General features: G+C 51.4%; 1 protein-coding gene across 1 annotated transcript; it reads right to left on the bottom strand.

The window, feature by feature from the left end:
* Positions 1-1,099: 1,099 nt before the first annotated feature.
* On the bottom strand, positions 1,100-25,195 carry LOC142486481 (membrane-spanning 4-domains subfamily A member 4A-like). The gene is made up of 5 exons (XM_075585066.1): positions 25,046-25,195; positions 15,401-15,457; positions 14,210-14,344; positions 7,575-7,697; positions 1,100-1,918 (listed from the first exon to the last, which is right to left on the bottom strand). Exons 1-5 carry the CDS (start codon positions 25,193-25,195, stop codon positions 1,805-1,807), a joined length of 579 nt encoding a protein of 192 aa, XP_075441181.1. The 3' UTR covers positions 1,100-1,804.
* Positions 25,196-26,154: the final 959 nt, after the last annotated feature.

Raw genomic sequence — 26,154 nt, 5'->3', positions numbered from 1 at the left:
GGTAAGGAGACGCGGTGTCAGTGAGATGCTGGAACTTGGGCTGGTGTCCGGAGGGTTGAGTTACAGTACTCAGTATCAGGAAGCCGCAGGCGCAGTAAGGTAAGGAGACGCGGTGTCAGTGAGATGCTGGAACTTGGGCTGGTGTCCGGGGGGTTGAGTTACAGTACTCAGTATCAGGAAGCAGCAGGCGCAGTAAGGTAAGGAGACGCAGTGTCAGTGAGATGCTGGAACTTGGGCTGGTGTCCGGAGGGTTGAGTTACAGTACTCAGTATCAGGAAGCAGCAGGCGCAGTAAGGTAAGGAGACGCGGTGTCAGTGAGATGCTGGAACTTGGGCTGGTGTCCGGAGGGTTGAGTTACAGTACTCAGTATCAGGAAGCCGCAGGCGCAGTAAGGTAAGGAGACGCGGTGTCAGTGAGATGCTGGAACTTGGGCTGGTGTCCGGAGGGTTGAGTTACAGTACTCAGTATCAGGAAGCAGCAGGCGCAGTAAGGTAAGGAGACGCGGTGTCAGTGAGATGCTGGAACTTGGGCTGGTGTCCGGAGGGTTGAGTTACAGTACTCAGTATCAGGAAGCAGCAGGCGCAGTAAGGTAAGGAGACGCGGTGTCAGTGAGATGCTGGAACTTGGGCTGGTGTCCGGAGGGTTGAGTTACAGTACTCAGTATCAGGAAGCCGCAGGCGCAGTAAGGTAAGGAGACGCGGTGTCAGTGAGATGCTGGAACTTGGGCTGGTGTCCGGAGGGTTGAGTTACAGTACTCAGTATCAGGAAGCCGCAGGCGCAGTAAGGTAAGGAGACGCGGTGTCAGTGAGATGCTGGAACTTGGGCTGGTGTCCGGAGGGTTGAGTTACAGTACTCAGTATCAGGAAGCAGCAGGCGCAGTAAGGTAAGGAGACGCGGTGTCAGTGAGATGCTGGAACTTGGGCTGGTGTCCGGAGGGTTGAGTTACAGTACTCAGTATCAGGAAGCCGCAGGCGCAGTAAGGTAAGGAGACGCGGTGTCAGTGAGATGCTGGAACTTGGGCTGGTGTCCGGAGGGTTGAGTTACAGTACTCAGTATCAGGAAGCCGCAGGCGCAGTAAGGTAAGGAGACGCGGTGTCAGTGAGATGCTGGAACTTGGGCTGGTGTCCGGAGGGTTGAGTTACAGTACTCAGTATCAGGAAGCCGCAGGCGCAGTAAGGTAAGGAGACGCGGTGTCAGTGAGATGCTGGAACTTGGGCTGGTGTCCGGAGGGTTGAGTTACAGTACTCAGTATCAGGAAGCAGCAGGCGCAGTAAGGTAAGGAGACGCGGTGTCAGTGAGATGCTGGAACTTGGGCTGGTGTCCGGAGGGTTGAGTTACAGTACTCAGTATCAGGAAGCCGCAGGCGCAGTAAGGTAAGGAGACGCGGTGTCAGTGAGATGCTGGAACTTGGGCTGGTGTCCGGAGGGTTGAGTTACAGTACTCAGTATCAGGAAGCAGCAGGCGCAGTAAGGTATGGAGACGCGGTGTCAGTGAGATGCTGGAACTTGGGCTGGTGTCCGGAGGGTTGAGTTACAGTACTCAGTATCAGGAAGCCGCAGGCGCAGTAAGGTAAGGAGACGCGGTGTCAGTGTGATGCTGGAACTTGGGCTGGTGTCCGGAGGGTTGAGTTACAGTACTCAGTATCAGGAAGCCGCAGGCGCAGTAAGGTAAGGAGACGCGGTGTCAGTGAGATGCTGGAACTTGGGCTGGTGTCCGGAGGGTTGAGTTACAGTACTCAGTATCAGGAAGCAGCAGGCGCAGTAAGGTAAGGAGACGCGGTGTCAGTGTGAGCTGAGGAGCGCATCTAGAGTATGGAGGTGTTCGTTTTGAGGAGCACAGAGACATCGCTGGGGTTTTCATTGGGGGGGAGATCGGATTGGACAAGTGGGTTCCATTGATCGTTCAGCATCACAAACATCTGTAGGGAAGACAATGACACAATGTGACACAGTATGACAAAGTAATACAATGTAACACAATGTAACATTATAGAGTGCAGCATGACACAATACAACACAGTATCACATCATGGATAACGGTGTGACACAATGCAACACAGTATGGCATAAAGTAATATAACATAGTGTAACATCATGGAGCACGCAGCCACCTGCAGGGGAGACAATGCCACAAGGTAACACAATGTAACACAGTGTAACATCATGGAGTACGCAGCCACTTGCAGGGTAGACAATGCCACAAGGTAACACAATGTAACACAGTGTAACATCATGGAGTACGCAGCCACTTGCAGGGTAGACAATGCCACAAGGTAACACAATGTAACACAGTGTAACATCATGGAGCACGCAGCCACCTGCAGGAGAGACAATGCCACAAGGTAACACAATGTAACACAGTGTAACATCATGGAGCACGCAGCCACCTGCAGGAGAGACAATGCCACAAGGTAACACAATGTAACACAGTGTAACATCATGGAGCACGCAGCCACCTGCAGGGGAGACAATGCCACAAGGTAACACAATATAACACAGTGTAACATCATGGAGCACGCAGCCACCTGCAGGGGAGACAATGCCACAAGGTAACACAATATAACACAGTGTAACATCATGGAGCACAGTGTAACACACAGTAACAGGAAACAGAAATAAACTGCCCGGCGCTTCCTTAATACAGTGCCACAGCGCCACCCAGGGGTGAAAAAATATAACAAGCAAATGCAAGAAAAGGGAAAATATGCAATATAAATAAGGTAACAACAGTAAAATATATATAATCAAAGGACCACTCAACCTTAAGAGGAAAAAGCCACAATCCTCTAGAGAACAGAAAAGGCAAGGGATGAGGGAGTGTGTCCTAGATTTGACCAATGGTGTTCTGCAGCAGCTTCAGATGATGAACTGCCTGGTAGCCAAGCTAGAGCTGGTGGGGAAGAAAAACGGGAACAGGGGGGGGGGGGGAAGGAGACAAAGAAGGGGCTGATGGTGTAGTAATATAAAACACCTTTAATAAATGACACATAAAAAAGCCCCTCTGAGGGCGTACTCACACTCTGTACTGCTACTCAGGGCACATAAGGGTATCTTTACAGACAATGCTGTCCGGTGTGTGTCTCCTCCGTCTCTGGCAGTCTCTGACGGTCCCCACAAGCGGCCGCTGGGGTTCTCGTGCAGCTTGACTGGAGTCGGCGTCTGGTGTCACGATCAACCGGGAACGGATTGCCTCCTCCTCCTCCTCTTCCACTCAACGCGTTTCGCAAGATAGGGTTAACTTGCTTCGTCAGGAGTGTCTCCTGCCGAAGCAAGTTAACCCTATCTTGTCTCCTTCCCTCCCCCCTTCCCGTTTTTCTTCCCCACCAGCTCTAGCTTGGCTACCAGGCAGAGCTTGGCTACCAGGCAGTTCATCATCTGAAGCTGCTGCAGAACACCATTGGTCAAATCTAGTACACACTCCCTCATCCCTTGCGTTTTCTAACACAAAGTAACACCCTGGAGCGCTGTATGACACAATGTAACACAATATAACAGTGTGACAGCAGGTGGGTGTGTAATTTGGAAAGTACCTTCTGGATAAAATGAATACCTTAAACCTCCCATGATCCTAATGTGGCACAGGTTCCCCTTGTGGCCCAGGTTCCCCTTGTGGCCCAGGTTCCCCTTGTGGCCCAGGTTCCCCTTGTGGCCCAGGTTCCCCTTGTGGCCCAGGTTCCCCTTGTGGCCCAGGTTCCCCTTGTGGCCCAGGTTCTCCTTGTGGCCCAGGTTCCCCTTGTGGCCCAGGTTCCCCTTGTGGCCCAGGTTCCCCTTGTGGCCCAGGTTCCCCTTGTGGCCCAGGTTCCCCTTGTGGCCCAGGTTCCCCTTGTGGCCCAGGTTCCCCTTGTGGCCCAGGTTCCCCTTGTGGCCCAGGTTCCCCTTGTGGCCCAGGTTCCCCTTGTGGCCCAGGTTCCCCTTGTGGCTCAGGTTCCCCTTGTGGCCCAGGTTCCCCTTGTGGCCCAGGTTCCCCTTGGGCCCAGGTTCCCCTTGGGCCCAGGTTCCCCTTGGGCCCAGGTTCCCCCTTGGGCTTCCCTTAGTCCCCCTCACCCCCGCTCGTCTCCGCTGCGAGTGGGAGCGTTGCAGGTAGCGCGGGTGCTGACGGGGGCGTGCATGCGCCTCCGATGATGCTGGGAGGAGTGTGGGGGCCGCCGGAGTGGCGAGCGCCTCGCCGGTCTCCGACGGAAGCAGGTGCTCGGGGCGCCCCCCATTTCCTCTAGTGCGGCGGCCATTACAAATGTTGCGCATGTGCAGAAGGTCGCGCAAGGTAAAGGCTCTCTGCGGGGACTACATGTCCCATGAGCCTCTAGGGCAGTAGTCACATGGCGCGAACTAGCAAGTAGGGCTGCCTGAATTGTAGTTAAGGCAGTTTGAGTCAGTTGTAACTGGGACAGCAGAAGTGTAGGATGTGTGGTGTGTGGCGGGAGTCAGTGACCCACTGCAGTATGCCAGAGACCCCCATAGACCACAGTTAGGTCCCCCACTCCCCTCAGCTTGTGGTTGCTTTAGGGACAGGCCCATAGATAGGGACACTGCCCTGTAGTACCAGAGTGAGGCACACAGTCAGGATGCGGCAGGACGCATTATCCGACGCTCACCACCATGGCTTAACATGGACCCATAATCCGATGGTCCATTAACCGATGGCGGTTTGTGGACGTATTCCGGCAGATAAGCGAGGACTCCCTGTACTTTGAATCTGTTAATCCCATATACAAGCAACGTCATTGCATATTTCACTATTGTGTTACGCCGTTTCTTCGAGCTTTGAACACCTCTGGTAACGTATAACCTGTGGTTATGGCTCTGTCTCTGTGTGTCACATGGTGTTGGGTTTATCTGTGGGACGCATTGTGGGCCTGGGATAGTTACAATGGTTCAGTATCAGGTATACAATGAGTCTGGGCTAACCACCGTGTGAGCCATGTGCTATGCAAAGGGCCAATAGGGAGAGAGAGAAAGAGAGAAAGAGAAAGAGAGAAAGAGAGAAAGATGTGAGCTAGGAGAGGTAGAAGATGAAACGCACTTCCTGTTGCGTTGCACACAATACTCTGCAGTGAGGAGTGCCCACCTAGAGAAACTCAATGCTGTTATCCAGAACTTTACTAATATAGAAGAGAACCAAAAAATAGCGATCCTCCTGGGAGAAGATGAAACCCCCGCAGAACTGGCTGCACACTATATCAGCACCGGACACAAGCTGAGAGACATCCACTAACCCCCACACCTCTGTGTGAAACTGTTACCCATATACCCTGCAATCATTATACCCTATCCCTAGTATTCGTGTAATTATTGTCCCGCACCCCCTATTATTCACGCTTTGGCAATACTGAAATGTTCTTTCGTCATGCCAATAAAGCTGGTTTGATTTGATTTGATTGATTTGAAAGAGAGAGAGAAAAAAAGAGAAAGAGAGAAAAAAAAGAGAAAGAGAGAGAAAAAAAAAAGAAAGAGAGAGAAAAAAAAGAGAAAGAGAGAAAGAGGGAAAGAGGGAAAGAGAGAGAGAGAGAGAGAGAGAGAGAGAGAGAGAGAGAGAGAGAGAGAGAGAGAGAGAGAGAGAGAGAGAGAGAGAGAGAGAGGAGAGCGAGAGAGAAAAGAGAGCGAGAGAGAGAGAGAGAGCGAGAGAGAAAAGAGAGAGCGAGAGAGAAAAGAGAGAAAGAGAGAGAAAAGAGAGAAAGAGAGAGAGAGAGAGAGCGAGAGAGAAAAGAGAGAAAGAGAGAGAAAAGAGAGAAAGAGAGAGAGAGAGAGAGAAAAGAGAAAGAGAGAGAGAGAAAAGAGAGAGAGAGAAATGAGGAGGAGAAAAGAGAGAGAGAGAGACATGAGGATGAGAAAAGAGAGACATGAGGGGGAGAAAAAAAGAGACATGAGGGGAAAATGAGACATGAGGGGGGGAAAAAGAGATATGAAGGGGAGAAAAGAGAGACAGACATGAGGGGGAGAAAAGAGAGACAGACATGAGGGGGAGAAAAGAGAGAGAGAGAGAGACATGAGGGGGAGAAAAGATAGAAACATGAGGGGGAGAAAAGAGAGAAATGAGGAGGAGAAAAGAGAGAGACATGAGGGGGAGAAAAGAGAGAGAGAGACATGAGGGGGAGAAAAGAGAGAAACATGAGGGGGAGAAAAGAGAGAAACACGAGGGGGAGGAAAGAGAAACATGAGGGGGAGAAAAGAGAGAAATGAGGAGGAGAAAAGAGAGAGACATGAGGGTGAGAAAAGAGAGACATGAGGGAGGAGACAAGAGAGAGATCTGATGGGTGGAGAGGAGAGAAATAGACATGCTGTGGGGAGAGGATAGAGAGACATTCTGGGTGGAGGGTAGGAGAGAGAGATATGCTTGGTGGGAAGAGGAGAGACAAGGCACTGCGGATTTCTACTTATATAGGTGGGGAAAATATGGAATGAGAAATGGTGTGAGAGAGAAAGACACGAGGGGGGAACACAGAGACATGAGGGGGCAAAGTTGACTGTATGTGGTTATGTGGTAACAGTTCTTCACATTTGTCTTGGGCCCCCAACATTCTGTTGGCCGCTCTGTATCCAGGTGTTTCAGGCTGGTCTCTGCTTTGAGAGACTAACTTTAGCATGTAAAGTCCCGGAGCGGTCTCCTTTTATAACTGGGGAAATGGCCATCGTTCATAGATTTTTTGAGGTGACATCCAGGTTAAGCCAGCATTGGCACCCAGCGAGCTAGGAGTACAGCTTTGGCAGCACCCGGCACCCACTGAGCCAAGAGTTCATTCTTGGCAGAGCCCAGCATATTAGGAGTCCAGTGTTGGCAGCGCCCAGCACCCAGCAAGCTTGAAGTCCAGCACTGGCAGCATTCAGTTAGGAGTACAGCGTTGGCAGCACCCAAAACCCAGCGAACTAGGAGTCCAGCGTTGGCAAAGCCCGACACCCAGCAAGCTAGGAGTTCAGCGTTGGCAAAGCCCGACACCCAGCAAGCTAGGAGTTCAGCGTTGGCAGGGCCCGGAACCCAGTGAGCTAAGAGTCCAGCGTTGGCAGTGCCGGTACCCAGCAAACAAGTAGCCCAGCATTGGCAGCGACTAGCTCCCAGCGAGCTAGGAGTCCAGCGTTTGCAGCACCAAACGAGTTAGGAGTCCAGAGATGGCAGCACCAAGCGAGCTACGAGTCCATCGTTGGCAGCACCCGGCACCCAGCGAGCTCAGAGTCCATCGTTGGCAGCACCCGGCACCCAGCGAGCTCGGAGTCCATCGTTGGCAGCACCCGGCGGGGTGGAGCTCGGAGTTCAGCGCATGGCCGTTTTGTGTGGTTATTGCTGCGTTCCTGTGTGTGCTGCTTATCGTTGGCTCCAGAGAAATAAACTAATGTTTATTAACCTGCCTGGAAATTGTGATTCCAAGTTGCCTGGTCAGCCACTTTTGTGACATTGTGGTTTCAGTTATTGCGAATGTGCGCTGATCTCGTGCTTTGTGTTTTTTTGGAAGGAGAGAAATTCCAACATTAACTGGACAAAAGGAGACAGCACACAATACACAGATGACATCATGTGACCCTGTACTCAGGCACTGACATAGGCAGGGGGAAACCCTCCTCCCGCAGTGCCCACCTGCCTCTTACCTGGGGACGGGTGACAGATTGGTCAGTCAGGGAGCGGCATCCGAAGATAGAGAGAGAAACGGACACGCAGAACTGCAGGACGGAGGCAATTATCAGGAAGGTGATCGCGGTCACATAGACATTCTGGGAACATAACACAACCACAACGTCACAACTACAGCACAACACAGTATCCATCATTCTGTAACTAAGTGTATTGTGTGTATTCACTTCTAGGGGTTTATACAAATGTATCTGTGTGTAAGCGGACACTGTGTGCGTTAGTATTTATGTGTATCGCTTAGTCCTGTGGTGCACAAACTGTGGGTCATGACCCCTTGGGGGTCGCCGTGTATCCCCTCCCTGCTCCGTGTCTCCCCTCCCTGCTCCGTGTCTCTCCTCCCTGCCTCCCCTCCCTGTGATCAGTGTCTCCCCTCCCTGTGATCAGTGTCTCCCCTCCCTGCTCAGTGTCTCCCCTCCCTGCTCCATGTCTCCCCTCCCTGCTCCATGTCTCCCTCCCTGCTCTGTGTCTCCCTCCCTGCTCCGTGTCTCCCCTCCCTGCCCCGTGTCTCCCCTCCCTGCTCCGTGTCTCCCCTCCCTGCTCCATGTCTCCCCTCCCTGCTCCATGTCTCCCTCCCTGCTCCGTGTCTACCCTCCCTGCTCCGTGTCTCCCCTCCCTGCTCTGTGTCTCCCTCCCTGCTCTGTGTCTCCCCTCGCTGCTCCGTGTCTCCCCTCTCTGTTCCATGTCTCCCCTCCCTGCTCCATTTCTCCCCTCCCTGCTCCATTTCTCCCCTCCCTGCTCCATGTCTCACCTCTCTGCTCCATGTTTCCCCTCTCTGCTCCATGTCTCCCCTCCCCGCTCCGTGTCTCCCCTCCCTGCTCCATGTCTCCCCTCTCTGCTCCATGTCTCCCCTCTCTGCTCCATGTCTCCCCTCTCTGCTCCATGTCTCCCCTCCCTGCTCCGTGTCTCCCTAATTGCTCCGTGTCTCCCCTCCCTGCTCCGTATCTTCCCTCCCTGCTCCATGTCCCCCTAATTGCTCCGTGTCTCCCCTCCCTGCTCCGTGTCTCCCCTCCCTGCTCCGTGTCTCCCCTCCCTGCTCCATGTCTCCCTAATTGCTCCATGTTTCCCCTCCCTGCACCGTGTCTCCCCTCCCTGCACCGTAACTCCCCTCCCTGCACCGTGTCTCCCCTCCCTGCTCTGTGTCTCCCCTCCCTGCTCCATGTCTCCCCTCCCTGCTCCTTGTCTCCCTCCCTGCTCTATGTCTCCCCTCCCTGCTCCATTTCTCCCCTCCCTGCTCCATGTCTCACCTCTCTGCTCCATGTTTCCCCTCTCTGCTCCATGTCTCCCCTCCCCGGTCCGTGTCTCCCCTCCCTGCTCCGTGTCTCCCCTCTCTGCTCCATGTCTCCCCTCTCTGCTCCATGTCTCCCCTCTCTGCTCCATGTCTCCCCTCCCTGCTCCTTGTCTCCCTAATTGCTCCGTGTCTCCCCTCCCTGCTCCGTATCTCCCCTCCCTGCTCCATGTCCCCCTAATTGCTCCGTGTCTCTCCCTCCCTGCACCGTAACTCCCCTCCCTGCACCGTGTCTCCCCTCCCTGCACCGTGTCTCTCCCTCCCTTCTTCGTGTCTCTCCTCCCTGCTCTGTGTCTCCCCTCCCTGCACTGTGTCTCTCCCTCCCTGCACCGTGTCTCCCCTCCCTGCTCCGTGTCTCCCCTCCCTGCTCCATGTCTCCCTCCCTGCTCCGTGTCTCCCTAATTGCTCCGTGTCTCCCCTCCCTGCTCCGTATCTCCCCTCCCTGCTCCATGTCCCCCTAATTGCTCCGTGTCTCCCCTCCCTGCTCCGTGTCTCCCCTCCATGCTCCGTGTCTCCCCTCCCTGCTCCGTGTCTCCCCTCCATGCTCCGTGTCTCCCCTCCATGCTCCGTGTCTCCCTAATTGCTCCATGTTTCCCCTCCCTGCACCGTGTCTCCGCTCCCTGCACCGTGTCTCTCCCTCCCTTCTTCGTGTCTCCCCTCCCTGCTCTGTGTCTCCCCTCCCTGCTCCATGTCTCCCTTCTCTGCTCCATGTCTCCCCTCTCTGCTCCATGCCTCCCCTCCCTGCTCCTTGTCTCCCTAATTGCTCCGTGTCTCCCCTCTCTGCTCCGTATCTCCCCTCCCTGCTCCATGTCCCCCTAATTGCTCCGTGTCTCCCCTCCCTGCACCGTAACTCCCCTCCCTGCACCGTGTCTCCCCTCCCTGCCCCGTGTCTCCCCTCCCTGCTCCGTGTCTCCCCTCCCTGCTCCATGTCTCCCCTCCCTGCTCCATGTCTCCCTCCCTGCTCCGTGTCTACCCTCCCTGCTCCGTGTCTCCCCTCCCTGCTCCGTGTCTCCCTCCCTGCTCTGTGTCTCCCCTCGCTGCTCCGTGTCTCCCCTCTCTGTTCCATGTCTCCCCTCCCTGCTCCATTTCTCCCCTCCCTGCTCCATTTCTCCCCTCCCTGCTCCATGTCTCACCTCTCTGCTCCATGTTTCCCCTCTCTGCTCCATGTCTCCCCTCCCCGCTCCGTGTCTCCCCTCCCTGCTCCGTGTCTCCCCTCTCTGCTCCATGTCTCCCCTCTCTGCTCCATGTCTCCCCTCCCTTCTCCATGTCTCCCCTCCCTGCTCCGTGTCTCCCTAATTGCTCCGTGTCTCCCCTCCCTGCTCTGTATCTTCCCTCCCTGCTCCATGTCCCCCTAATTGCTCCGTGTCTCCCCTCCCTGCTCCGTGTCTCCCCTCCCTGCTCCGTGTCTCCCCTCCCTGCTCCATGTCTCCCTAATTGCTCCATGTTTCCCCTCCCTGCACCGTGTCTCCCCTCCCTGCACCGTGTCTCTCCCTCCCTTCTTCGTGTCTCCCCTCCCTGCGTCTCCCCTCCCTGCTCCATGTCTCCCCTCCCTGCTCCGTGTCTCCCTCCCTGCTCTATGTCTCCCCTCCCTGCTCCATTTCTCCCCTCCCTGCTCCATGTCTCACCTCTCTGCTCCATGTTTCCCCTCTCTGCTCCATGTCTCCCCTCCCCGCTCCGTGTCTCCCCTCCCTGCTCCGTGTCTCCCCTCTCTGCTCCATGTCTCCCCTCTCTGCTCCATGTCTCCCCTCTCTGCTCCATGTCTCCCCTCCCTGCTCCTTGTCTCCCTAATTGCTCCGTGTCTCCCCTCCCTGCTCCGTATCTCCCCTCCCTGCTCCATGTCCCCCTAATTGCTCCGTGTCTCTCCCTCCCTGCACCGTAACTCCCCTCCCTGCACCATGTCTCCCCTCCCTGCACCGTGTCTCTCCATCCCTTCTTCGTGTCTCTCCTCCCTGCTCTGTGTCTCCCCTCCCTGCACTGTGTCTCTCCCTCCCTGCACCGTGTCTCCCCTCCCTGCTCCGTGTCTCCCCTCCCTGCTCCATGTCTCCCTCCCTGCTCCGTGTCTCCCTAATTGCTCCGTGTCTCCTCTCCCTGCTCCGTATCTCCCCTCCCTGCTCCGTGTCTCCCCTCCCTGCTCCGTGTCTCCCCTCCGTGCTCCGTGTCTCCCCTCCCTGCTCCATGTCTCCATAATTGCTCCATGTTTCCCCTCCCTGCACCGTGTCTCCGCTCCCTGCACCGTGTCTCTCCCTCCCTTCTTCGTGTCTCCCCTCCCTGCTCTGTGTCTCCCCTCCCTGCTCCATGTCTCCCCTCTCTGCTCCATGTCTCCCCTCTCTGCTCCATGTCTCCCCTCTCTGCTCCATGTCTCCCCTCCCTGCTCCTTGTCTCCCTAATTGCTCCGTGTCTCCCCTCTCTGCTCCGTATCTCCCCTCCCTGCTCCATGTCCCCCTAATTGCTCCGTGTCTCCCCTCCCTGCACCGTAACTCCCCTCCCTGCACTGTGTCTCCCCTCCCTGCACCGTATCTCCCTCCCTTCTTCGTGTCTCCCCTCCCTGCTCTGTGTCTCCCCTCCCTGCACCGTGTCTCTCCCTCCCTGCACCGTGTCTCCCCTCCCTGCACCGTGTCTCCCCTCCCTGCACCGTGTCTCTCCCTCCCTTCTTCGTGTCTCCCCTCTCTGCTCCGTGTCTCCCCTCCCTGCACCGTGTCTCTCCCTCCCTTCTTCGTGTCTCCCCTCTCTGCTCCATGTCTCCCCTCCCTGCACTGTGTCTCTCCCTCCCTTCTTCGTGTCTCCCCTCTCTGCTCCGTGTCTCCCCTCCCTGCACCGTGTCTCTCCCTCCCTTCTTCGTGTCTCCCCTCCCTGCTCCATGTCTCCCCTCCCTGCACTGTGTCTCCCCTCCCTGCACCGTGTCTCTCCCTCCCTTCTTCGTGTCTCCCCTCCCTGCTCCGTGTCTCCCCTCCCTGCAGCGTGTCTCTCCCTCCCTTCTTCATGTCTCCCCTCTCTGCTCCGTGTCTCCCATCCCTGCACCGTGTCTCTCCCTCACTGCTCCGTGGCTCACTCAGGCTGTGATTATACCAACAGTGCAGCAGCGCTCTCCTGCGGCTTCATACGCAGCGACGCTGCAGAGCTACATGCGCACACGCACAATGTCCTGGAACAGGATTGTATATTTTCTGTATATTTTTTCTGCCCTCACACTGCCAGCTCTCCCCAGGGAACGTTGCATGTTTTCCGTGTTCCAAGCAGCCAGGGCTCCTGTGTATATTGCAACATAAATGTTACAATATTACTTTTTCCACGTGTCATTAGTCAGTTGCCCTGGCAACCTCCCAATGCTCATAGTTGAGATTAGCTGAGCCCTCTCCCCCTGCCCTTCTCTGTATATTGTTATGCCCCTTGGCTTGTTCCTATCTGGAAAGGAAAGTGTGAGTTATTTTTTCATCAGCAGACACAGTGAGTAGACACCTCTTCCACTGCTCCCCTAGAAAGGGATTCCTTTTTACCTTCCCCTCAGAGAAGCATTTCCCCTGACACCTGTCAATAGGATTCTTCTCCTCACAAGAGACATTTCCTACCACAAACTACATGAAGTGCTTTTATATTTCTGCTAACCCCACGCAATAAAGTTAAAGTAGAAGGACTTTGTGTGTTTTAAAAAGGGGACAAGTTAAGCTACATGGATCTCCTCACCCGCCACAAGTGAGCCTGGGTCCAGAACACACAAGAGATTTAGCAAGCGACTGCAGGGGAGACATGCTCAGATTTTTCATTGGTTAGATTTTTGAGGAACATGGTTGGTGCACTGAACTTCACTTTGATTGGTCGGCTGTGTCATGTGACGTGGCTGTTGCTGATTGAAAACAAATTTGCACATCTCCTGAACTGTCTTCTGCTTTGCAGCAGCGAGCGGGGAGACAGGTGAATTTGGTATAAGCAGTTTTCAGGTATCTATGAGGTTGAGCCCATAGACACTGAAGCCGTGCGGAGGCGCGCTGAGGCTGAGGGAAAGCGGTGCTTTCCCTGGCCTTAGTGCGTGCGCCGTCCGTGGGCGTGTCTGGGGGAGGGCCAGTGACGTCACGGAGCTAGTTCGCCATCATTGGGCGAACCGCTCACGTGACCGGCCCTGCGCTCCCGTGAGCGCCGAAACGAAAGATTTGGTAAGACACACGCTTCCGCAAGCGTGCGGAAGCGTGCGCGAGCCCCTGCTAAAGCCGCTCTCATTGCGGCTGCAGGGGCTCACTGATAAGCATGCGCGCGCCTCAGCACGGGTCAGCGCCGCTCCCTGCACCATGTCCGAGGCCTAACACTTGTTTTTGCACTGCAAGGTGTCGCTACGGGAGACACATAGGCGTTTTGGGGTATAATCGCAGCCTAATTGCTCCTTGTCTCCCCTCCCAGCTCCGTGTCTCCACTCCCTGCTCTGTGTCTCCTTCCATGTCTCCCCTCCCTGCTCTGTCTCCCCTCACTGCTCCATGTCTCCGTCCGTGTCTCCCCTCCCACATCCGTGTCTCCCCTCCCTGCTCTGTGTCGCACATTAGGGGGCATGTCGCCATTTAGGGAGCGTGTCGCAATTTAGGGGGCGTGTCGCAATTTAGGGGGCGTGTCGCAATTTAGGGGGCGTGTCGCAATTTAGGGGACGTGTCGCAATTTAGGGGACGTGTGGCAATTTAGGGGGCGTGTCACAATTTAAGGGGCGTGTCGCAATTTAGGGGGCGTGTCGCAATTTAGGGAGCGTGTCGCAATTTAGGGAGCGTGTTGCAATTTAGGGAACGTGTTAGATGTGACACTTACCTTTAACATGTAGCACACCATTTAGGGAGCGTGTCACAATTTAGGGGGCGTGTCGCACATTAGGGGGCATGTCGCCATTTAGGGAGCGTGTCGCAATTTAGGGGGCATGTCACAATTTAGGGGGCATGTCGCACATTAGGGGGCATGTCGCCATTTAGGGAGCGTGTCGCAATTTAGGGGGCGTGTCACAATTTAGGGGGCGTGTCGCAATTTAGTCGACGTGTCACAATTTAGGGGGCGTGTCGCACATTAGGGGGCATGTCGCCATTTAGGGAGCGTGTCGCAATTTAGGGGGCGTGTCACAATTTAGGGGGCGTGTCACAATTTAGGGGACGTGTCGCAATTTAGGGGGCGTGTCGCAATTTAGGGGGCGTGTCGCAATTTAGGGAGCGTGTCGCAATTTAGGGGGCGTGTCACAATTTAGGGGGCGTGTCGCAATTTAGGGGGCGTGTCACAATTTAGGGGGCGTGTCGCAATTTAGGGAGCGTGTCGCAATTTAGGGAGCGTGTTAGATGTGACACTTACCTTTAACATGTAGCACGCATATAAGGAGGAATCGCAGTAATAAAAACTAGAAACTGGAATATCGACGCAGAAGACAATAATTGCAATTACAGATACGACGGAGCTGATAATATTCATGGCCAGGCTTCCTCTAACCTGCACAGAGAGGAGAGAAGCGGGGAAAGATCAGCGGAGAAACGCTCTGCAGGACGTCTAAGGAAGGGGTTGATAGAGCAATGCTCTGCAGGACTTCTATAAAGTAGGGGTTAATAGAGTGATGCTCTGCATAACTATATAGTAGAGGTTAATAGAGCGATGCTCTGCAGGATTATATAGTAGGGGCAAATCGAGTGATGCTCTGCGGGACTATATAGTAGAGGTTAATAGAGCGATGCTCTGCAGGATTATATAGTAGGGGCAAATCGAGTGATGCTCTGCGGGACTATATAGTAGGCCAAACCTTTTCCTTGCTCCATACTCCATAAGGGCATTTTAATATAGTGTCACTGAAACATCATAGGGGTAGGTTTATTGGCTAATCTGCTTTACATAGTTACATAGCAGTTACAGAGCCCCTATTTTCAATGAGTGCAGGTATAATACACCCCAGTGTCAGTCTGCACATCACCCTCTATTGAAGAGCAGGTGAATGTATAAGGCTGTATGGAAAGAAATATGTGTAAGTTTTATTATATTCACACCAAGGAATTTGTTCACCCAGTTTGCCTCTATAGTAAGGTAACTATGAAACTGGCTTTGGGCAGCTTTAAATTGCACTACTCACAAACACATATGCTTTATTTAACCCCTGCAGGGCTTTCTCACATTTTTCACTAGTCCATGGGACAATAATTACATATATTCAGTGAAGGTACCTGAAAAATATGGTTATGCCTTGACGTGGCTTGTAGGCTTATAACGCCTTGGCCAAAGGGTTTAACTAAATAACCCTTAATCATGAGATCACTATTTTATTTTAGCCTAATTGGTAGGAGCGCAGGAATCGTTCTTTTTGTTTTACTATATAGTACGGGTTAATAGTGATGCTCTTCAGAACTATATACTAAGGGTTAATAGAGTGATGCTCTGCAGAACGGTATATCAGGGGTTAATAGAGCGATGCTATGCAGGTCCCTATGACACACAGAGACCTGCAGGTTGAAGATTGTAACACAGAACTTTCAGGATCAGAGCTTTGTGCAGAGAACTCACCAGGCAGCGGGACTGGTTATTTTCAGCAGCGACCGACAGCGATCCTGAGATAATGTACTGCAGGGAGAAGAACACACACATTACATACGTGTTACTCACACACTACACACGTGACATACACACATGCACATTACAAACGCTATACACACATTACAAACGTGTTACTCACACACATTCACAATAAAAATGTGATAGAGTACATGCATGTTGTACACACATTGTACACTCAGAAATTACACACACACACACACACACACACACACACACACACATATATATATATAGTGACGAACGGCTCCCTTTGTGTAGCACTGCCGCTTGCCCTGGCTCTTCGCGACACAGTCTTCTAGGGTTTCATTTATAGAAAAGGAGGACAAACATGTGTATACACATAAGGGGCACTCAGCCCTCAACCTTCAGCGGTTTATTTTTCCATTAGTGACAATAAACATTTCAAACACCGTCACTTTAAGAACCAAAAGAAATCATAAAAATAACACCTACTCCTGTCAGGAGTCTCTCACATGCATATCCCTCTCTGCAATGTTGGCTGGGTAAGCCAGTTACCAACTTTAAATAAACACACAGATATAACATTGAATTCTTAACTGTCAGATGGGGACAGCGTCCCAATAGATCCTCAGGTGCTGCAACACATGAGGGGGCCGTCTACCCCAAACAGGATCCTGGGGAGCAGCGTCCTCCCAGCCTCCAGGCTCTAAGAGAGAATGAAGGAGCCAAACTATCTGCAATTTATTCCTGTTCCTCAATTAGGAGAGCAGGTGAGGGAAACCAGACCCATTGTAAAGTCCGGTATGGATTTCCTATCCACCAGACTTAGTGACTATGAATCTGTGGGGTGGATCACTTCCATATTATACCCGCACTTTCTTCTATATATATAAATCTCGTAGCCTCCAGCCGCAACCTTTTATCCTCTGGTCCCTAACAGTATAAGTCCTGCTAGGGACAGGCACTGGAAGAGTTAATTCATCTGTAGGCCTAGTTGCTATTGCAGCCTTGGATGCAGTAGTGTATCCAAGGGCGGGCCTAGCAACAACCAGAGTTTCAGCCTGGGAGAGTGTACTGGCTGGGTGACATATGCAGATGTGACACCTGTCAGTATCAGACCTGCCCTGTTATGCGGCAGGGTTACAAGCCCAACCCCATGGTATATAGACTGGTACTCTCCTTAAAGTAGGTGTGTCTCTTTCCACCCCCTGTGGAGTGAACAACAGCTACACTGATCCAATAAGGGGATGCAGGAAGAGCATCATACAGCATGGAAGGCCGCAATCCTTACCAATATTTCTGCAGGGAAGCAGAGGAAAGAATGGAACTGCTGTTACAGTACCGACACACTTTATTAGAGTGTGGCCGGTACCGCAAGCCGGGAGATTTCCCGGCTTGCTAGTGGCCGCCCCTCGGCTTGCCGCGCGTCATAGACGCGCGGTCACGCGTCTTCGGGAGCCTGAGCCCCCTGCACGCGCGTCCAGGGCTCCCCGAGGGAGCCCTGGTGTCCCGCGATCGCGGGACGGCGGCAGGGGGTTCCGGGGGACCCGGCGGACCCGGCAGCGGTAGGGAGAGCGCCCCGATCGGAGGGCGCTCTTCCGCTGCTTCGGCGCGCGCCCGTCACTCTCGGGCGCGCGCCAGGCTACTGCTGAGGCCAAGAACGGGCAAATGCTCGAATAAACTTGGCCGCAGCAGTAGATCTGACCAATGCAATAAATACCGTGGAACCATATGCGTGTGAATCACTGTCTGGGGACATAGAAAGGTGTCAGCATGGACCATCCTACTGCCACAGGATCCTCGCTGACCAGAGGCGCTGCCAATGAATAAGGTACCCTGCAAACCTGTCCTGATCATTGTCGTGGGAGAGGGGGTTTGGCCCGGTATTAAAGGGGTTACACCCCATTTGGCCACCCCCTGCCCTCACCTGGGAGGCGAGAGGTTAACTGGGCTGAGGTCCAGTACTGTGTTTATGCCCCTGCTTCAGCACCAAATGTGTATCCCCCTGTGAATATGTATTTTCCCCATTCCAGTGTCTGCACCAACACTTACACTGGGATCCAGACGGGAGGGAAAGGGTTAATGTTAGTTTAGTGATTATAGCCCTTTGTTCCTTTTTTCCCGCCTTTGCAGGCTCCATTTTGCAGTCTCTCCATAGGTCGCCATTGCAGCTCCATGTAATCCTATGGGGATTCCGGCGATTTGGGCCTGATATCGTAGAAGACCTGCAGGTGGCGCCCGAGAGGAGGAGCGGCGGTTTCCCTATTGAAAGTCAATGGAGCCATACATTTCAATGGGGATTCCTCGACTCAGACCTCCAGGAACGGGTTGGCAGCCATCCAAACCGCAGACCGCAAAAGCGGAAACGTTATCTTGAAAAGAGCTTTGATTAATCCCCAGTCAAGTTCAGGTTCAATTGGCGTTGGAAACTTAGGTTCTAGGGCACCCCGGAATAAAATTCTTTTTGGCCCTAGATCCTAGGAACCCCCTCACTCGACCCCAACCGGATCCGACAATCAATGACCCCGGTGGTAAAGGGTCGCGCTCGCTACGAGGGTCGCACCATTGACTCTAATGGCAGAGGTAAAAGCCGCGAGTATAAACGGCTAAGTCAGAATGAGCAGAAACCTTGAACCCATAACTTCGGTTCTGTTCAACCTAGAGGGCTGAGATTTGGTCACCATGTAGTCATAGTTCCGGCATGACTGCATGACAAATACCGACCCTCTCAGAGCAAAAGAACGGAGTCAGGTTAATGGTTAAGTTTGGGTTTCTGCCATTGACCTGCATGGCAGAAAAAAGCCTCTTTTGTAAATGTACTTTTAAAACTGTGTTTGTGTAACTCCGGTCCGGTGGGTCGCAGCGAGCTGAAACTTGGCCACCATGGAAAGTCCCCTCCGCCATGAGGGTCTGGCAAGTTTCAACCCGCTCGGCCCAGCCGAACAGATTATTTTAATATGTTTAGATATTAAGAAATGTACTGTATTTTGGGTCTGGTATAAAAGCCCGCGAAAGATACTGGCTCTGCTAAATGTTAATGCTCAAGGGGGCGGCCACATGTCTACAACAGACCCCCTGATCAAAGGCTTCACCACTCTGATTGTGTATACTAGGGCCGAGAAACGCAGAGCTTGAGTGGTCTGGAAGTGTTGTAATTCATACTTACAGACAAAGGATTTCCTGACCAGATACATGTCTGGTAGACTGTAAGGCGCCTTTCCTTTAGTGTGGGGCTAGTGAAATGAGACCCCAGGTGGAAAATGTGCGCATGTGCCAACTAGCTGGGGGCATGGTCCAACAATGCTTCCAACGTTTGCTGGCACAGAGGGATTGGGTGCAGGTAATTGTTAAACAACAACCGCTGGCACCCAATGCTAAGGTATAGGGCTGGAATCCCATATAAACCAGTGTAAGCCCTTTACCCAGTGTCTTCGTTATTACATCTACTTGATTCCTGATGACTGAATGAATTGCCAATCCTCTACCTGATTGCTTCATTACCCAACCCTAAGTAAGTGTTATATTCTTGTATGTTATTTGTATAATCCTGTGTGTTCACCTTCTTTAAGGAATAAACTATATTTATTATATCTAAGTCATGTTCAATTCAACCCAGAGATTTTGTGTATATTATATCCCGTCACAAATTACAGTGACAATCATCACCCCACTATCACAGAGCACTCAGCCCTCCTGTTACCTCACAGGTATGCACAGCATTGCATGAAAGACACTAGTAACAGCCAAATCTCACAGAGGGTGGGAGATAAAGGTGCACACACACACACACGTTATGGTGGGTAAAAAAAAAGGTGTTACATATATATATGTAACACATCCACACCGGGGGAAGGAACAGCACAGATAACATTCCAAGAGACACTGTTTATAATTATACCTTTTGCTTCATTCATTGTAACATCGCCGGAAGAAGAGATCAGTGTATCTCGAAAGCTCGCACAAATAAAAGCATTTCGCTAGCCACAGAACGGTATCATCTATTTATTTTTTGATTATTGAAGCTCGTCTAAAACGGTACTGATACCTCTACATGTATATATATATATATATATATATATATATATATATATAATCAAAAAATAAATAGATGATACCGTTCTGTGGCTAACGAAATGCTTTTATTTGTGCGAGCTTTCGAGATACACTGATCTCTTCTTTCGGCGATGTTACAATGAATGAAGAAAGCAAAAGGTATAATTATAAACAGTGTCTCTTGGAATGTTATCTGTGCTGGTCCTTCCCCCGGTGTGGATGTGTTTTAAACGCCTGTCACGGGAGACGCGCTTAATAACACATTTACATTTCGTGGGTCCTGATTGAGCAGAACAGGTTGAGCAAAATAAACTGAGATTTATTCCCTTGATAGGCAAACACACGACAACTGCAGAATAAACTTAAGTAATGAAGACTACCCCATCGAGGGAATTGTAAGGGTGCAACTGGAAATACTCCAACTGAACACCGGCAAGAGACACCCCATATATATATTGTGACATAGTCCAAAGATGTTAGGCAGCTTTCTGCCCCATTTTAGGTCAGAAAGTGCAGGAATAGTTAAAAATGATCCGTTCCACATCTTCCCATTAACTCAGGCAGCTGGATGGAAAATCCAGACCACAGATTACAATGGCTCTAGTTCTCCCTCACCTGCTCTTCTAATCACATGCACAGGTACTTAGAGCAGAGAGGTTTTGCATTTCACTCTCTCTCCTTAGAGCCTGGAGGCTGGGGGTATCGCTGCTCCCCTGTTTCCAGTTTCGGGGTTGACAGCCCCTCCAAGTATCACAGTCCCAGAGGATTTGCCGGACACCTGGGTCCGAGTACCCACCACAAAACAGATAAGCCAAACAAAGATGTATTACTGTTTGTAATGGACTATGCTGTATCTAGTGACCCTAATTGAGAGGGCATTGTTTTAAACTGGGGGAACCAGGTTAGTTGGCCCAGCAGCAGTTAGAGGCTGATTCTATGTGTAGTTAGATCCCTGAAAGGGATAGGATTTTGTTTATATCATTTGGTTTCTTTTTACTTGAAATAACAATGTGGGAAATACTGTAACACTGAAATGTGTGAACTGCTGAATGAAAGTATCTGAGTACCTCTAACCTTCACATGTTAAAGCTGCAGTACATTACTTGGATGAAAATAAAGCAGGCAGAAGCCTGAGTTAAGCAGCTTAATACTTTGCATGATCCTGTTTTTGTATTAAATAACCCTAGAAGACTGTGTCGGGAAGAACCCAGACAGGCGTCGGCACTACAAAAGAGGGGCGTTTGTCACATATGGTGGAGAATGCGGGTCGACACTAAAAAGTCTGTGGGTTTGCAAATAAATGCGGGGCTTTAAAATGGCCGCCCAGCTGAACTAAAGTACAGATGCTATGAGTGAAGTCTGTTCCACTGTGTATATCAGTTGTGCTTCTAGCATACACAGAGAATGTGCGAGGTAGGATGCAATAGCACCATGAACCCAAACAGAAAACCAAAATGTTTTGCTGAAGAAAAAATTTTTTTTTTGCATCTAGCAAGTGCTGTTTGTAAAGCTAATGCCTTTTGCTGAAGTGAGTGAATTTGCAGCTAGCAAGTGCTGTATGCAAGTTGCTGAAGTGAGTGAAATTGCAGCTAGCAAATTGTTCCTGCCGGGTTTCTAAAATGGCCGACTTGAAATGTTTGTTTTGTAATGTACATAATCATGCAAAACAGTGTCCCTTCAGGCCATACGATGATGATGATGATGATGATGATGATGATGATGATGATGACGATTCGTGTGTGGCCCCTGGAGGAGAGCCGTACCCACAGGTGAATTTGGTGTGCTGGACCTGTCGTGAAGTGGGTCACATGGAAGATGTGTGCCCCAAAATTTTCAAAGACAAACAGCTGCAAAAGCAAGCAACGCCCTGTGAGTGCAAGCAAGATGTGGAAGCTGATACCAGTGAGTGTGTGCCCAGTACCACTGATATCTCTGGAGCTAATAAAGCAAAAAGAAAGAAGAAGAAAAAGAAAACTGTCCCTCAAGTCACAGGGGAAGTGACCGAGCCACTTGAACCTGCGCTGTCAGGACATGCGTCAGAAAGGCGCCGAGATGTGCTGCAGACCGGAGGGACCGGCAGAATTGTCACGGGAACAGTGGCAAAGGAAAAGGAGGAGCAGAGGGAAGCTGAATCCTTGAACCAGGATAAAGAGGCTTTGGTTTCTGCACTCCAAGCTGCCCGCCAAGATTATGAAGTCCTGTGGCAGGATTTGGGGAAGGAGCGAGAATGTTATAAGAAGGTGCAAGAAGCGAACGCAGAGTTACAGAGGTGTATACTCCCAGCTTTACAAGAGCACGAGGCTTTGAAGAAAACAGAGTCTCTCTTACGGAGTGAGCTGGAAGAGGTGACGACTAGTCGGGAAAAGGCCAACACCGTAATTACTATCCTAAAACAGAAATACGGGAAAGCTCTACAAGAGATTCACGCACTCAGCACAGAGGTGCAAAACTCACGCCTGGAGGGCCACGGTCTGAACACAGAGCTGGGAATGTTGAAGCAAACCCATGAGATTGCCCTGAGTGAGTTAGAGACTGTAAAGCAAGAAAATGAGACTCTGAAATTCGAAAATTCAGATTTGACTGACCAAGCAGAAAAAGTAAAGAAACAGTTGACTCAGGAAAAATTAGAAGTGCAGGAAGCACTACAGAATGCATTGATGCACACTCAGAGCCAGCACCAGGAAGAAATGGACGCTCTGAGAACAGAATTGCGACATGTATGCACAAAACAGAATTCTCTCGTGGAGGAACTTAACGTTTTGAAAAAGGAGAAAAGCATTAGAATAATTCAGAAGCACTGCAAAGCTCTTATCCAAGGAAGAAGGGAAAGAGAAAATTATCGGCGTAAACGCGCCGCAACTATCATCCTACAGGCTGCCTACAGAGGGATGAAAATTCGTCAGTTTAATCGCCGGAATAAAGCAGCCTGTGTACTTCAATCATTCTACCGTGCCCGCATGGTACGAAACAGGTTCCTCATTATGAAAGGAGCAACTATAAAGATCCAGTCTCTGACTAGGATGACACAGAACAGGATTCGCTATCAAACCCTGAGAAATGCGTCACTGGTTATACAGCGGTATTTCCGCCTTAATAAATGTAGGCCTCAGGAAAGAGAGGCCCAACACTACATGCCTGCCAGCTGCAAAGGTAAAATGCCTCAGGGTACAGCCGGAGTTAGTGAGCGCCCCATCAAGGTAATCAGTGCTTCATCTTCTAAGTACCATATAATTGCCCCAGAGGGGAAATCCCAAATCTCTGAGAGTGATGGTCTTGAGAAAATACATGGCAGTAAGAAGTACCATAAAGGTTCAAAGGTTGCAAAGCAAAAGCGACGAAGGTCAACGCTGGCCTTGAATTTTTCCGGATCTCGCCACTCTGGGCCACAATATAAAGACAAAGACTATCCGGCCCCAGAGTTCTGTCAGAGGCTAAAGAAACAGTCCAGTCATTTGCAGGTTGCAGCAGCCTATGAAATAAAGTCAGGAAACGTAATGGACTGGAAGTCAAAAAAAAAAAGTGTTTGGGGAATTGACCGATATTTTTTTTTTGTTATTACACGTGTGGACTATGTCACGGACACTTAACTATGCAAATAAGCTATTGTAGTTAAGGTATATTAGACCTCTAGAATAAGCATTTTGTCAATGTTACAATGTTATATTGGTTCTCTGTGTTGAAAATGTAGCTAAACTACAAATTAATATACAGGGTTGATGGCCCTTTCGGTTGGTAAATTATATAATGAAGTTCATATTCGTGTCATGTGAATACTTAATGTTGTTCTGAAGAATTAGCTCAAGTATTTCAGGTAGGACGCTCACCTCAGTGAGGTCCATGGCCGCTCACCCCAGTAGGTGTGAGCTGGGGAGGGGGATATGTGACATAGTCCAAAGATGTTAGGCAGCTTTCTGCCCCATTTTAGGTCAGAAAGTGCAGGAATAGTTAAAAATGATCCGTTCCACATCTTCCCATTAACTCAGGCAGCTGGATGGAAAATCCAGACCACAGATTACAATGGCTCTAGTTCTCCCTCACCTGCTCTTCTAATCACATGCACAGGTACTTAGAGCAGAGAGGTTTTGCATTTCACTCTCTCTCCTTAGAGCCTGGAGGCTGGGGGTATCGCTGCTCCCCTGTTTCCAGTTTCGGGGTTGACGGCCCCTCCAAGTATCACAGTCCCAGAGGATTTGCCGGACACCTGGGTCCGAGTACCCACCACAAAACAGATAAGCCAAACAAAGATGTATTACTGTTTGTAATGGACTATGCTGTATCTAGTGACCCTAATTGAGAGGGCATTGTTTTAAACTGGGGGAACCAGGTTAGTTGGCCAGCAGCTGTTAGAGGCTGATTCTATGTGTAGTTAGATCCCTGAAAGGGATAGGATTTTGTTTATATCATTTGGTTTCTTTTTTACTTGAAATAACAATGTGGGAAATACTGTAACACTAAATGAGTGAACTGCTGAATGAAAGTATCTGAGTACCTCTAACCTACACATGTTAAAGCTGCAGTACATTACTTGGATGAAAATAAAGCAGGCAGAAGCCTGAGTTAAGCAGCTTAATACTTTGCATGATCCTGTTTTTTGTATTAAATAACCCTAGAAGACTGTGTCGGGAAGAACCCAGACAGGCGTCGGCACTACAAAAGAGGGGCGTTTGTCACAACACACACACACACACACACACACACACACACACACACACACACACACACACACACACACACACACACACACACACACACGCCGGTAGAGGCACGAAATCATCCCTCCCACCATCTTCGCTGCTGTCTGTCGGCTCCCTGCTCCCTGCCGTGCTCGCGCGTGGCCCTTGTATAGAAGGGCTGGCTGACCTCAGCCATCTATAACTGGCGTGCGCGCGCACGGCGTAGCGCGCACCGCCACTGTAGAACCAGCCGAACCCTGCATTTCAAAGCCCAGGATTACACACCCTAAGTGTCACCTCCTGTTCTGGACTGAATGACGGCGAATCCCCGCCTGTCTATAATGTCAATTTCCGTACTCTTATAACTTTAAAATACCAAAATTACAGGGGACATTCATTTAATACTGGGGGTGAACGTTAATGCTCAGAAACATAACCCCTTTATGCGTTCGTACCTCAGTAATGCCCACACCAAATATCATCTTTCTAGGATGCTCCTAATGAAAGTTACCGATCGGCTTTGATGTGGTTTAAATCTTTTATTTTAATAAAACAAACGGGCTCAGTCTTATACCTGACTGGAGTGTGGGGTTAAACATTAACCCCTTATGCCCCGTGTAGGTTGGGGGTATTTTTCACACAGTCACAGTAATGCATACACAATACCCGGGCCCAAGAGCTGACATTCTACATTTTAACTTAAAACCCCTATAACTCTCTTCACCTTATCCCTGGTGAGAGATGTACTGAACCCCACACTGGGGTCTGGGGTTTGGGCATATTCCGAGAACCTTTAATGCAATTCAGTTCCCTGCCCGGTTTTACAGCCCTGGTTTGTGCTGAAGCAGGGGAATTTGGCGGTTGTGAGGATTCGCCATTCCGGCATTTCTGCCCCTTTAACCCTCACCTCTCCTGCAGGTTCCAGAGGTGGTCCGGTCAGGCACACCAGCGCGGGTTCTCGTGCACGGCGCGCGTTCAGTGCGCGGTTCCTGTCTGTCTCCGCGATTCCCAAGTCTAGGCTGCGCGGCCCTTCCAGCAACGGTGACGCGTTACGCATGTGCGGTGAACATTCCTCCTGGTCTTCCGTGGCCTCCGTTCCCCGACTCCACCCCCGTCCTAACGACAGCGGTGGGCGGCGCAGCAGCCGCACACGCCCCTCCCCCTTCGTGTCTGGTCCCGCCTTCGGTCTCCGCTCCCGTACTGACGCGGGTGTCGTGACGCCTGCGACTGACGTGCGACCGGGTCGCCAACGTGATGCGCGGGTTACGCGTGGGGCGTGCGTGTCCTCCAGAGGTCGCACCCCCATACTTAAACAGCTGCACAATACGACACACCTGCGCGATCCAGCAGCCTATCAGTGAGCCCTCCCGTGCTTCCTGGTTGCCTCCCATTGGTTGGAGGACCTATTTATACCCTCTCTATGCTCTCCTACCTGGCCGAGCATAACTCCTGTTTGTGTGATGCTAGTCTCTTCACCTTGTACCTGTCTGCCTGAACCCTGCTGCCTGGATACTAATCTGTGATACTCTCCTGCACTGACCCTGGCTTTGGAACCACGACGACGCTGCTCTCTCCTGCACTGACCCTGCCTTTGGAACCACGACGACGCTGCTCTCTCCTGCACTGACCCTGCCTTTGGAACCACGACGACGCTGCTCTCTCCTGCACTGACCCTGCCTTTGGAACCACGACGACACTGCTCTCTCCTGCACTGACCCTGCCTTTGGAACCACGACGATGCTGCTCTCTCCTGCACTGACCCTGGCTTTGGAACCACGACGACGCTGCTCTCCTGCACTGACCCTGGCATTGGAACCACGACGACGCTGCTCTCTCCTGCACTGACCCTGGCATTGGAACCACGACGACGCTGCTCTCTCCTGCACTGACCCTGGCATTGGAATAAGACGACGCTGCTCTCTCCTGCACTGACCCTGGCTTTGGATACGATGACGCTGCTCTCTCCTGCACTGACCCTGGCTTTGGAATAAGACGACGCTGCTCTCTCCTGCACTG

This window comes from Ascaphus truei, unplaced genomic scaffold, assembly GCF_040206685.1.
Source record: "Ascaphus truei isolate aAscTru1 unplaced genomic scaffold, aAscTru1.hap1 HAP1_SCAFFOLD_896, whole genome shotgun sequence".
Classification (NCBI taxonomy): domain Eukaryota; kingdom Metazoa; phylum Chordata; class Amphibia; order Anura; family Ascaphidae; genus Ascaphus; species Ascaphus truei.
Note: the sequence above shows the minus strand (reverse complement) of the source record. Positions and strands in the feature narration are given on the sequence as shown.